The sequence below is a fragment of the Aspergillus costaricaensis genome (assembly GCF_003184835.1).
Source record: "Aspergillus costaricaensis CBS 115574 unplaced genomic scaffold BO79scaffold_31, whole genome shotgun sequence".
In the NCBI taxonomy this organism is placed as follows: Eukaryota; Fungi; Ascomycota; class Eurotiomycetes; order Eurotiales; family Aspergillaceae; genus Aspergillus; species Aspergillus costaricensis.
In genome coordinates this window covers 68,554-81,058 of record NW_020291831.1, presented here as the reverse complement: position 1 = coordinate 81,058, position 12,505 = coordinate 68,554, and the positions used below count along the sequence as shown (strand labels likewise).

Below are 12,505 nucleotides of genomic sequence, written 5' to 3'. Positions count from 1 at the left end.
AGTGCCTCGCACGTCCCCACATTTTATTTCCTATAGCAAATTATATTAATAGCATCGATAGACCCTTTCGCCTCCCAATCCCCAGCTATCTACTCCTATACAAATAATTCCTTCTCCCCTGTCATTATTACTACTATTATCATTGATCTTTGTCACGCACACTATCAAAATGTCCTCCCCCATCGGCGTAGCCATCATCGGCAGCGGTACCCACTCCTCCCTCACCTATCCCCAGTATCAAACCCCATTTCACATGAATCTAACAAACTAATCAAAATAAAATAGGTATCTTCGCCAAAGAAGAACACCTGGTAATACCCACCCACCCTTCTCCCTTTATCCCCATATACCAAGTACTAACAGGGAATACAAGCCCATCCTATCCACCTCCCCCCTCTTCACCCTCAAAGCCATCTACTCCCGGAGCCTCAAATCCGCAGAGTCCCTCATCTCAGGGAGCAAGGGAGAAGATGTCGTGGTGAAGAACGTGGACTTATATTCCGAGGATTCCGAAGCTGGTAGACGGTTTCAGGATCTCCTTGCTAGGGAGGATGTGCGGGCTGTTGTTATTGCGTGAGTTGTCCCCTCCCCCAATCCTCATATTACAAATGTCATTATTGGAGATGTATAAGATTGTATTTAACATGATGAGAAACTTATACTAAATGAAAACAAGTCTCCCCATCCCCGCCCAACCAAGCTACATCCGCGCAGCTCTACAAGCTGGCAAGCACGTCCTAAGCGAGAAGCCTATCGCAGGTGATCTCAGCACCGCCCGGGCTCTCCTCACAGAGTACCAGGCTCTCGAGACGAAGCCGCTCTGGGGCGTAGCGGAGAACTGGCGCTTCTTGGGGAAGTTCACGCGGGTGGCTGAGGAGGTTCGGAAGTTGGGGAGTGTGAAGGCTTTTAGGGTTAGTGTGAGGACGTTGATTGGGGAGGGGTCGAAGTATCATCGTACGTTATTTATTCTTTCCTTCTACTTTCTTCTTCTTCATTAAGGAGGGTGTGGGTAAGCTAATATTATCGCAGAAACCGAATGGCGTCGCAAACCCACATACAAGGGTGGTTTTGTCCTCGATGGAGGAGTCCACGCCATTGCTGGATTGAGGCTCATTCTTGGTAAGGAGGATGCCATGGCGGCTGTGTCGGCTATGATGGGATTGCAGAGGGAGCATCTGGCGCCGGTGGATACGCTCGATGCGGTGGTTAAGACTAAGTCTGGGGCAAATGGAGTGGTGTCGTTGTCGTATGGGGCTGCTGTCAATGAGACGGTCTTTGAGTTTAGTTGTGAGCGGGGTGTGGTTAAGTTGGATCGGGATACGGTGACGGTTAGTGGTGGGGAGTCGTTTGAGGTGCCGTATGAGGGACGGGGAGTGAATTATGAGGTGGCTGCGTTTGGGGAGTCGATATTGAAGGGACAGTTGGAGGAGAGGCTGCGGCCGGAGGAGGCTTTGGCTGATTTGGAGGTTATGGAGGGGATGTTTGTGAGTGAGGGTGGGAAGGTGCTGTTGGATTTGCAGTGATGGGTTGGCCTAGGAGGGTAGTAAATTCTTTGAATAGTATACTCAAAACTTCAATTTAACTGTCCCATAAACATAAACTCGGAAACCCATAATTTGATGTCCTGGCCGATTGGTCCATCCAAATAACGGCACCAATGATATAGGGCATCCTCTCAGATATGTGAGGTAATTTCTACAAATTGACAGGTGACTCTCACTATTCTTGTGGTTCTGTTGCACGAGAAGCAATGAGAGGAGCGTTCTCCAGCTGGTCTGCGGTGCAGACAGCTCCATTAATGGTCACGTTGGTCTCCATTATAGGACTCGAAGAGAAGTCGTGCGTAGTGGGCCGCATCGTGGCCATACTCATCCTGGCGCTTGGGGCTTACATTTCCCGTATCAAGCAGTAATCGAACTGTATTCGGGCATCCTGTTGCTGCTGCGACCATCAATGGTGTCCATCCTCCCCAATTAACGTAAACCGCGTCTGGGTTCGCCTTATACTGCAAAAGTAGTTCCACAACGCCCTCGTAATCACGGCGTGTGGTCGCCGCCAAGGAGCTCTTGTTGTGGGAGCTGTGAGCCTTTGAATTACTCCCAGACTCAAGGATTTGTTTAACTAGGACTTCGTCTCCTGCTTTTATGCCGGGATACAACGGTGCAGAAGTCGCAAACCACAGAGCCGTCCAACCGTTACGGTCCTGGCTGTCTGCGTCAACCCCTCTGCTCAACAATGCTTCCACCATCGAAGCAAGACCTCTCTGCGCTGCCCATACCAAAGGAGGTCGACCGAGTTTTTGATCAGCGAGGTCAGGATCAGCGCCATGGTCTAACAGCAACATGAACATAGAGTGATGTTCTCCCTGAATTGCATAGAGCAATGGTGTCATGCCCCGATGTTCATTCGTCACATTCGGACAAACTCCATTGCCTAATAGTACCCTAACAACATCATAAAGCTTGTGGTAGGAAGCGTACAACAACAGAGTCGCGCCGGAATCATCCATGTGGTTTGGATCGAACCCATGGGCGAGCAACGGTAGGACAACAACCGCACCCCCATATTTGGCTGCGTTGAAAAGCGCTGTTTGACCTGCGTTATCATTGATAAGAGATTCATTCCTCCAGACTGATACATCCACGCGTCTTGGACAAAACACTTCTTTGAGCAATGAGAAGACAGCCATCCGATCCCCGCATCTGATTGCGTTGAAGAGCGGTATCTTACCTGCATTATCCTTGCTTAGAGGATCAGCTCCCTTGGCGAGTAATAGTTGAATAACTCGCCTGCGGTTGCTAAAAGCGGCGCAGTGGAGCGCGGTCCAGCCACGTTCATCTTTTATATTAGGGTCACAATCTGCCTTGAGCAAAAGTTCGACTATTCTTCTTTGACAATCAATGACGTTCCATGGTAATGAATCGCGAGCGCTGCCATAGTTATGGCCGTTTTCACAACCTAGCATCAAAGGGGTTCGGCCATCGTTGCTCTTCGAGTCCGGACTGGCTCCATTGTCCAAGAGTAACCTCACAACCTTGAATTGGCCATTCATTACTGCTAACGCGAGTGGAGTAAGCCCCCACTGATCTTTATGATCTATAACGAGTCCTTGTTCGATCAGAAACCTGGTGGCTTCCTCATGCCCATTTTCTGCCGCCCACGATAATGGAGTTCTATCTATATCATCAAGGGCATTCAAGGCATACCCGGCTTCTAGCAGCTCCCTCAACGCATCTTCCGATCCAAAGAATGCCGCCAGATGGGCTTCTGTCACTAATTCTGGCACTTGCGCAGTCCGTTGAAATGTTCTCAGACATTTGTTATAAGCAAAGATCTTTTGAAGGCAAAGCACGACCTTCTTCTTGTCCAGCAGAACGCCGCGTGCCAGTCCTGGTAGTGCAAGAGCGTGCACAAGATGATACACCAAATGGCGACGAGTGTAGCAGGCAAACGGATAATCGGCTGTGCGTAAGCCTGCTCCTGACTGGAGGCAGTAAAATAAGTATGCTATGCAGACTTTTGCCATGTCATAGTGCGCTCGGGGAAACCACTTGGTCTGGGTTCTCTCAAAATACTCTTGTGCGGTATGATGGACCAAGCGAATGATATGACTCTTTTCGTCCACAGTTACCAAGCCAGCACAGACAGCTTCCATGTCTTGCACATCGGGAAGGTTTTCTGTATCGAATTCGTTCTCTTTGATGTCAACAGCAAGGCCATATTGGAGCTCTGTGATTGTCAGGGGTCTTCCAGCGCAGGTGATCCATGCAATAATTTGTATTGCCAACTCCTTTTCTCCCGCCGTCTTCCCATTTATTCGCTCCATGGCTTCCTCATATGCAATATTATAGGCGTCAGTTCCAGATGGCAATTTCTCTAGTGTTTTCCTAACCGCCGTTACCGAGAGTTTTCCTCTCAATGAGTCAAGGTGGAGTTGAGCAAGAAGAAACCTATGAATGTCAGTGCAAGAGCGGATTTTCTCAGTGAGACATATGATGGAACATACATTCCATCCACTGTTTTCGTAATTGCTTTAACTATTTCCTTCTGTAGCTTATTGTTGCGTAGCACGACCCTTGACAGATCGGACATGTGACCTCGCAGATACGTCTCTACATCTTCAGCGGCAGCAGAAATTTCTTGCTGTAAGCAACCATCGAATGCCGACTGGATGACCGGGTTATACCGTGACGTAGCGAATATGCTAACTGTGCTGTTGCTCTGCAGACGAAATAACTCGGATAACAGCCTGCGTAGCGCTTCATCTCTTGATGAATATTCATCAAGGGCATCCACCACTATGAAGATCCTCGAGAAGTGACCAAGCAGAACGGAAAGGCTCTCGGAAAGTTCGTCGAGTTTCGGCCGTGTCTGACGTTTCTTGTGTTGCGCATATAGCGTCTTTATATCCTCAGGAAGGGACGACATTCTTTGACACAATTGCTTTATCAGGCTCGCAAGTATATCGTCCACATTTTGCTCATGATGGCGCCGAAAGTTGCAGTATATGTAGGCGAGACCAACACTTTGGTCGTGCTCACACTTCTCTTCAAGATGCTTGATGACAATAGCAGTGAGTATTGTCTTTCCAGCTCCAGGGATGCCCGTGCAAAGGATATTTTTATTTTCGTTGTTAATCCACTGCTGAAACTTGTCTGTGCCTAGTAGCCACTTACCGGTACCCTCCTGCCGACGTTTGAAATATTCATATTGCTGAGTTGCATAGTTGACGATCGTGAGCCATTCAAGGAGTTCATGCTGAGCTTTGTCTTCCATGGTATTGTTAACTCGGTGAACGAGCTCGTTTGTAGCAAAGGCTACTTGACTATTTTCGGAAATTGTGAGCACTCGCCTTCCTGGGCTATTATGATCCCATACCTAGTCAGACTAGTACTGAAGAGATTAAAGATTTGAACATTGGACTGTATCCTCTGACAAATCTCATCCATCTCAGCTTGGTCCCATTTGAGTCTTTTCCAGACGCGACGACAGGTGCCCCCTAGGCTATTAGTGCGATGGTCCAACTCCTGGTATTTGTCTAATTTGCCGAGTAATTCGTTCAGTCCACTACGGCAAGAGCGAGAGATTTCGTCTAGGTGTTTCTCCTGCTGGGTATCAAGCTCCGCTTGCTCGTAGATGTCTTTGATATCGCGGAGGACATTGCACAAGGTCTTTGAACTGGCGACATGTGAGTATCGTAACAGACGCGCATAGTATTGAAACCTACGCTTCTGATATATGTCTGAATTGGTCTGGTGCCCTAACAAAGCGCACCCTGATGGCCTTGGCGAGATTCACTACAGCGAGGAAGTCCCCGACACCATATCCGAGGCTCATGGTGCAGTTTGAAGGGAGCAACCGCTGATTTGACAGAAGAAGGAATAACAGAATTTCAATGCAGTTACTTCTATGTTAATCGCCTTGCGTTGCTCACCAAAATCATGGAAGAGGAGTCATCCCTTATATGGATAACGCTGCCCGATGGCAAGCGCCGGCATTGTGTACTACGGATTGCAGCCTCGCGGAAAGAGGGGGACAGTCCCCCGAAACCATCACGGTTGAACAAGGCAAAGCTATAAGTGTCAGCTGCCTGTTCCATGTATGACTGTAGGCATTGAACTTGTAATTAAGTTGCTCAATTGCACAGATGGAACACAAGCATCGCGAATACGACGGGCCGGTGCTGCTGCTGTGCTGCGGAGGCGGAGGTCATAGTAGATCACAGCATATATACGCTATTCCTGATATGGAATGGCACAAGGCAAGCTTATCCACCGCACTAAGCTGGCTGAGTCAGCAGTACCGGCAAAATGCAGGGCAAGCGTAATGAGCCCTAACGCACCGAGAGCAGTTAGACTCGCTAAGCGAGCCACTAGCTCGACTCTCTCGGGCGGCCAAACCTGAGCGCGAATTTTCGAGATCGATTTCGACCCGTACGACAACTCCCAGCGCCAGCCCGCGAGACGACGACAAGGTATGTGATATTGTTGCCAGCTGCTTGCCTGTTGCATGCTAATTGAGAACAGATGGTCCTCGCAAAGAAGCACGTCCCCATCGTCAAGAAGCGTATGTCCTTTCTTTTCTCCCTGCTAGTCCCAGCCCAGTCCAGTTCCCAGCCAGAGTACGATCCGTCAGTTGTCAGTCGTCCAGCAAGCATGAGGAATATATACGATGCGATGGAATGAGAAATCAGACGATCGGAGCGAACGAATCAATTTTTCTATATTTCTTATTGCGAAAGAACGATGGCGAACGACGAACTTGATCGGCGAAGAAATTATCACAAGCGACCGAAATTTCGATTCGATCTGGACGAAGATATTTACACACCAACAACATGAATTGACAAGTGCTTGCTGGACCACGGACATACAGCCGGATTGAACTAAATCACACATATACACGTCGTCAGGACGAACGACCCGACTAACATCAAACTCCTTCCAGGCACCAAGCGTTTCTGGCGCCACCAGTCCGACCGCTTCAAGTGCGTGCCGGAGTCATGGCGCAAGCCCAAGGGTATCGACAACCGCGTCCGTAGACGCTTCCGTGGCAACATCCCCATGCCCTCCATCGGCTACGGATCCAACAAGAAGACCAAGCACATGATGCCCTCCGGCCACAAGGCTTTCCTCGTCCACAACCCCAAGGACGTTGAGCTCCTGTTGATGCACAACCGCACCTACGCCGCTGAGTACGTCCACCCACTGCATAATCCACTTTCTACCACAAACCCAAATACTAATAAATCGAATAGGATCGCCAGCGCCGTCTCCTCCCGCAAGCGCGTCGACATCATCGCCAAGGCCAAGGCTCTCGGCGTCAAGGTCACCAACCCCAAGGGCCGCGTCACCACCGAGGCTTAAATGGATATGGAATGAATGTAAAGAAAGCCCAAGAAATTTCATCATTTTCATTTTCATTTTTCATTAAAACTCTTTTTCCACTTTATACCAACCAAATGGGAAAACCAACCACTTTCGGGGGACAATTAAAAAGCAAACAACAGACAACTACTACTACTACGTGGTGGTTGTTTGTTAATTTGTGATCTTGGGGACTTGCGGAGCCTTGAATCATCGCATCTTCTCTCTAATGTGGGCTTTGGCTTTGTGTGTGTCTGACGTTGACGACGTATGTGCTGGATTGCAAGCGTTTCCATTTGTTATGGGGGCGCTTGTGATCGTGGCTGGTGCTGCCAGTCTGGGAATAAAAATCTAAATCTTATGAAGACTTTTTTGATGACCGAGGGTTGTATTTTGTAGCTTCGTAGTTGGTCCCATTTGGTGTTGTATCCTACCTACCGTACAGATTTTATCAACTACGTAGATGGCCTTTTCAATTGTTTGTTCTTGACAAGCCAAGCAAGCTGTATTAATATATGTGTAGTATTACCCCGCAGATAGAACTATGTTTGTCTATGACGCTTGTTCTATGATATGTTCAATTTGAAGTGGCAGATGAAACTTTGTCTATGGTGGTATCAAGTAAACGAATCCAACTATGTGACAAAATGTTAGTCCGTCGTTCATCATCTCAACATGTCTAAAATCTCTAACTGCAAATGCAAGTAACGCCAAATCATGCACCATGTAACCAACGTGTTTATCATGCAGCCGCCTGCGCAGCAGCATCTGCCTTCCTACCAGACGAAATATCGACGAGGCCAACACCCTGCACAAGAGCAGGAATATTCGTCTCCGAGCCGTCCTCCGCGCCAGGCAAAACAGCATGTCCGATAATGATCTCCTCTTCCTCAGGACCAAACACCCAGTCGGGCATCTCGCGCGGTCCCTCCACGCCATCAGGCGGCAGGGCCCAACTAGGCATCTTGCTAGTATATTTCCAGCCCTCCTCTTTGTCAGAGTATGCCGCGGCGTGGAGGAAAATACCTAGATCCTCGGGTCTAGGGTCCGAGTAGAGCTCTGTGTCGCAGATCTTGCACCTCTCGCCGGACAACATCTCGCCTTTGCGCTTGTGGTATCTCTCCACGGCGGCTTCGTGCTCGCGCGACATGATCTCCTCCACGACGGAGTTGTCCGTGCCTGGCGGTACCATAGGCACAGTGGTAAGGTGCGTCCGGTAGCTTACGGTGTCGGGGACTTCGGTCTTGCCAATGTTACATAGCTTATCGATGAGCTCGTTGTCGCGCTCGTCGCTGGTTTCGTTCTTGCCGAGATCCGGTCCAAAGACTTTGCGGTTGGAGTAGATGGGATCGTTCGAGATCGGGTGTCCGAGGAACTGAAGGTGCACGCGGATCTGATGCGTGCGGCCGGTCAAGGGCAAACAGTGGACGATACTGTATCCTTCGTCTTCGTTTGTGTAGACTGGAGGCGGAGTCGCCACACGTCCCTCTGCGTCGGGGGCGCTCTGAGGCTCCGGGGCTTGAGGCGGGATATACGCCAAACGACGGAACTTGGTCTTTGCCTCCTTGCCAGTGGCTCGAACGCGGTTCAAGCCTACCTTCGGGCTCACGGACATGATGGGCTGGTCGCAGACAATGACACCGTCGGGGAACTTTCCCTTGACGCGCGCCACATACTCCTTCTGGAGGGTGCGGGCCTTGAGCTTGCCAGTCATGTTTTCTGCAGCTTTCGGGGTCTTTCCGAGGAACATGACTCCGGAGGTGAGTCGGTCCAGACGGTTGCAGGGTCGTGGGACCCATTCCGGATGGCGTTGAGAGCGCATGATTTCGAGCACAGAGTTATAGTGGTAGCGACCGGCGGAGTGGACGGGCACACCGGCAGGCTTATCAATGACAATCAAATCATCATCCTCGTGGATGATACCAATCTCTTTCCCGGTGACGGGGGGTTCGTGACGGTGCAGGGTATGCGAGATGATCTGGCCGTTCTTGACGACGGTGTTGGGACCAGCAGGCGTGCCGTTGACGGCGACAAGGCCATCTTGTAGGGCTTTCCTCTGCAGTCCAGAAAATCAGGTCAGTATATTGTTCCTCAAAGAATAGCCAAGAGATGGGAGCGTACGTAGTACTCTGCAGGACGATCGCGAAACTCCGACAGGAAAATGTCCACCAATTCACGACCCCGCCAGCGCTCCTTGCAGAAAGTGTTGTAGGTGTAGTGGTATGGCTTCACCCGACGCAGGCCGCCTTCAAGATAGTATGGTGCAGGCCATGGGTCGCAGGGCGTGATGGCCACCTCAGGGGGCTCCTGAACCGGGTCAGGAGGTGGGACTTGCAGAGTGGTGTCGACGGGCACGAGAGACATGATGGGCGGAGGAATCCGGCCGCGTCGCAATAGGTACGCGGTAATGCGAGGAGAGGGAGCCAGGAGGGATAGCGAAGGTGAGAAGAATGGCAGTATAGAAAGCGAAAGTACTACGCTGAAAGGACAGGGGACAAGAGAAAGGGATCCGTTCCTGAGTTGGTTCCGTGGCGGCGAAAGAAAAGAAAATTTTGGCGATGCGGGGAAATTCCCCGTCTACTAGAGTACTACTACTTACTACTATATATACTATAGTAGATCCCGCAATTGTTCAATAAGCAAGCCAACTTTCGACTCAACCATATACTTCAGTCATATCCAGTAGTACCAGGAGTTTAATGTATGTATATAGGCTGTTTTGACTGGTCTACTACTAGTAGTACTTAGATACTCTCCGCTGGGGCCTATTTGATCGCCAGTTAGGTCTCATGTCAAGCATCGCTGCGCCAACACGGCGCCCATTCCTGTTGGTCCACGAATATTGGGCGCGAACATGGGTAGTAAATAAGTACCTGGTATCTCGGTTTGCTTATTAGACCTACGGGACTTCGGGAATATGCCGGTCGCCAATCAAAGATTCATGCTGAAGTTAGCAACCCCCTCCCGAATGGCATACTGGTATATATATAAAAGCGACATTTTCCCTCCCCCCCCCACTCCAGCACATTTGCATAAGTGTTTAGCATTTCAACTGAGTGGTTACCCTCTTAGTATTCCTGTTTCCAGCTTTCATGAACCCAGGAGTTTGAGAGCTCACATTTGTTCTCTGTTCATATCACCTACCCGACAATATCTCTGCATAGGCTTCCAAGGTAGTCACCTCGAACCCAGTTAAAGACAGTAGCATTAAACTTGAATGGTAGCTGGGAGTTTTCCCTGATTATGCACAAGAGATTCCAGACCCGAAACTGAAATGGCGGACCGACACTCGGATTCAAGTTACGATGGTAAAATTGAAGAAGCACACGTGGCTATGAAGATGGACGCTAAATCAATCAATCAACTCTCTTCTTCCGGCAAAGCTGCACAGCAGAACAGGGGGAAGAAGTCTATTTTGAGCCTCCAGAATGCAGTAGAAGACTTTAAACGGAAGGAGGAGCAAAGTGGTGAGGGAAGCAGGCGTGCAGGTCAAGGGCAGTGAGCGAGGATGATCAGGTTTTGTACGCTCTAGTCATGAGAGCTTCCGGATTCAAAAGCTTCACGCAAAGAAATATCATATTGCTCTTTGTCCTTCACCTTTTGTTCTATAAACTTAAAGGTGTCGAATGTCCAGTAGGGCATAGTGATTTGCCAGAAAGCTGGATCGTCGTGAGCCTTAGAAAACCTCGGTTGAATGAAGTCATAAAAGATCTTGAATAAAGCCGTAGGGCTACTGAGCGCAAGAGAACACCAAAATGTCCCTCTCTCCCATCCATGCTGCAAGATAGGATAGAGACGGACTGGTAGCTCGAGTTTCTTCTCTTCGTCTGCGAAGGCTTCCATGAACTCCCTGTGAGAAACTTCATAGTCCGCCATGCTGATCAAGTCAATAGCCTGATTTGTCAACCAGTACGGCGGATGTATCATTTCCATTGGTTGAGAGCATGCCCACTCGAGATCTATTAGACATTTGATGTTCCAATCGTCGTCAACAAAGATGTTACTCTGGTTAAGATCGGTGAGATTAAGAAAAAAGGGACCTCGGAGGAGATCACGGCGAAAAAAGCAGGTCCAGACACTTCTCATGACCATCAATGCGGATGTTTGATAGAAGCCATCTTCAATATTGTTGACTGCATTAGGCTGGTGGCGAAGCCGGCTTTCATGAAATGCAAGGATGTCATTGACATAGGCGTCAACAGTGGTATAAGTGATATTTTGCGGCATGTCGACTGGAATGTGTTCATTTTCCAGTTGATGGATTTCAAGGGTAAGAGGTCGGTTAGTTAAAGTCAAGTATCCTTTCTCATCCAGAAGGAAGGACCCGATTCTTGGTAGCGGAATACGTGCCAAACCCAACATAATACGGGAAAGCCCATGGAAAAGGTTTGTGCGTAGTTTGAGATTGTGGCGCCCTTCCTCCCACGTTTCAGAAAGCATTTTACCTCTCGACGGATCGATGTACTCAATTAGAAGATAAGGGGTGCCCAACATAGTTTGACCATTGGCTCGATGTTGAACATAGAGGGATGGGGTTGGATAATTTAGCCAAGCTAATAGTCGACGGCGCAGACGCTCAACAATGCGGTTTACGAAAGGCAGATTATCGATAAGTGTGAACTGGGATTGTAAGCAATAATTCTTAGAAGACAGGCAAAGCGCGGACATACAGCTTGGCCAGTAGACAGTCCAAACCCATACAGCTGTGGTATAGGGATAGTTGGACAGTTCTCTTGAAGCCATGAGTAGGTCCCAGCTTCGCAACGAACCTTCTCATCCGCATTACCTGGGCAAGAGTTCTCCCCTATTCGGTACGGCAATGGAAATCTGATCATCAGTTGTTTCCTAGGATCCCGCCCTTGACTATCAACCTCAACTCGTATGCAAACATTGAAGCTGCCATGTATCCATTCCTCAACATCGACTGCATGACACGTGTCTGCAGAAGGGAGGTTGAGATGGTGGGCCACGATTGATTCGATTAGCTTGCGATTTCGATACAAGTGAGTAAAATATCGGATCTTCTGATCCCTGTATCCCAATTCGTGGAGGATATTAGAGTCTTGCTCCTTTGCGGCGGCGTATGTGATCTCCCCGCGAAGTAGACGACGTTTCAAGACATTATGTGAGCCATGGTCCTGGGCCATTCTTTGAAATAGGCACCTTTGTTGGAGGGTAGTGATCGAGATGGATGAACTCAGCCAACAAAGAGTGGATCTAGACCGATCTTGGGTCATGTAGATGTAGCGATTAGGGGCGAGATGTCCGCTCGGGTAAACAATTTTCCTATTTGAGGCGCTCTCGAGCTTAGCAGGGATTGGACAGAGAATATAGGATTGCTTCGGTTAGTAGTGCAAGCTTCCACTCATTCATGAAGGTTTCACCATCAACGACCGAGTAAATTGCCCGAGTGACACTTATAACTATTACGCGTTTTGTAGCTGTTGGCTCAGATTTCTTCTAGCCTTTAACTAGGTGGTCGAGTAGTCACGCATCCAAAGCGCACTAGGAGTGGGTTTGGACAGTGGTATAGGTCGGCAGGTCGCCAGATCGTACGTATTTCCAGAAATCACTGGTAAGGGACCTGGTAACCAGTTTAAAAGAGGAAATGGGAAATTCAGTCGAAAATAGACTACAGT

General features: G+C 49.1%; 5 protein-coding genes across 5 annotated transcripts; 3 read left to right on the top strand and 2 right to left on the bottom strand.

The window, feature by feature from the left end:
• Nucleotides 1-100: 100 nt before the first annotated feature.
• On the top strand, nt 101-1,523 carry BO79DRAFT_289784 (Gfo/Idh/MocA family protein; the record flags this gene model as incomplete). The annotated part of the gene is made up of 5 exons (XM_025688816.1): nt 101-206; nt 286-311; nt 374-573; nt 677-954; nt 1,030-1,523. The coding sequence occupies exons 1-5, from the start codon at nt 170-172 to the stop codon at nt 1,521-1,523; spliced, it is 1,035 nt and encodes a 344-aa protein (XP_025536302.1). The 5' UTR covers nt 101-169.
• A 4,382-nt stretch (nt 1,524-5,905) lies between these two features.
• On the top strand, nt 5,906-7,097 carry BO79DRAFT_210807 (60S ribosomal protein eL32). The gene is made up of 4 exons (XM_025682892.1): nt 5,906-5,974; nt 6,027-6,066; nt 6,448-6,694; nt 6,758-7,097. Exons 2-4 carry the CDS (start codon nt 6,027-6,029, stop codon nt 6,864-6,866), a joined length of 396 nt encoding a protein of 131 aa, XP_025536301.1. The 5' UTR covers nt 5,906-5,974; the 3' UTR covers nt 6,867-7,097.
• A 412-nt stretch (nt 7,098-7,509) lies between these two features.
• Nucleotides 7,510-9,395, bottom strand: BO79DRAFT_247476 (pseudouridine synthase family protein). The gene is made up of 2 exons (XM_025685650.1): nt 8,988-9,395; nt 7,510-8,922 (listed from the first exon to the last, which is right to left on the bottom strand). The coding sequence occupies exons 1-2, from the start codon at nt 9,228-9,230 to the stop codon at nt 7,609-7,611; spliced, it is 1,557 nt and encodes a 518-aa protein (XP_025536300.1). The 5' UTR covers nt 9,231-9,395; the 3' UTR covers nt 7,510-7,608.
• Nucleotides 9,396-10,140: 745 nt separating this feature from the next.
• On the top strand, nt 10,141-10,368 carry BO79DRAFT_155663 (uncharacterized protein; the record flags this gene model as incomplete). Its single annotated transcript, XM_025678794.1, has 1 exon — nt 10,141-10,368. One exon carries the CDS (start codon nt 10,141-10,143, stop codon nt 10,366-10,368), a length of 228 nt encoding a protein of 75 aa, XP_025536299.1.
• On the bottom strand, nt 10,341-12,013 carry BO79DRAFT_200853 (uncharacterized protein; the record flags this gene model as incomplete). Its single annotated transcript, XM_025681523.1, has 2 exons — nt 10,341-11,486; nt 11,537-12,013. The coding sequence occupies 2 exons, from the start codon at nt 12,011-12,013 to the stop codon at nt 10,395-10,397; spliced, it is 1,569 nt and encodes a 522-aa protein (XP_025536298.1). The 3' UTR covers nt 10,341-10,394.
• Nucleotides 12,014-12,505: the final 492 nt, after the last annotated feature.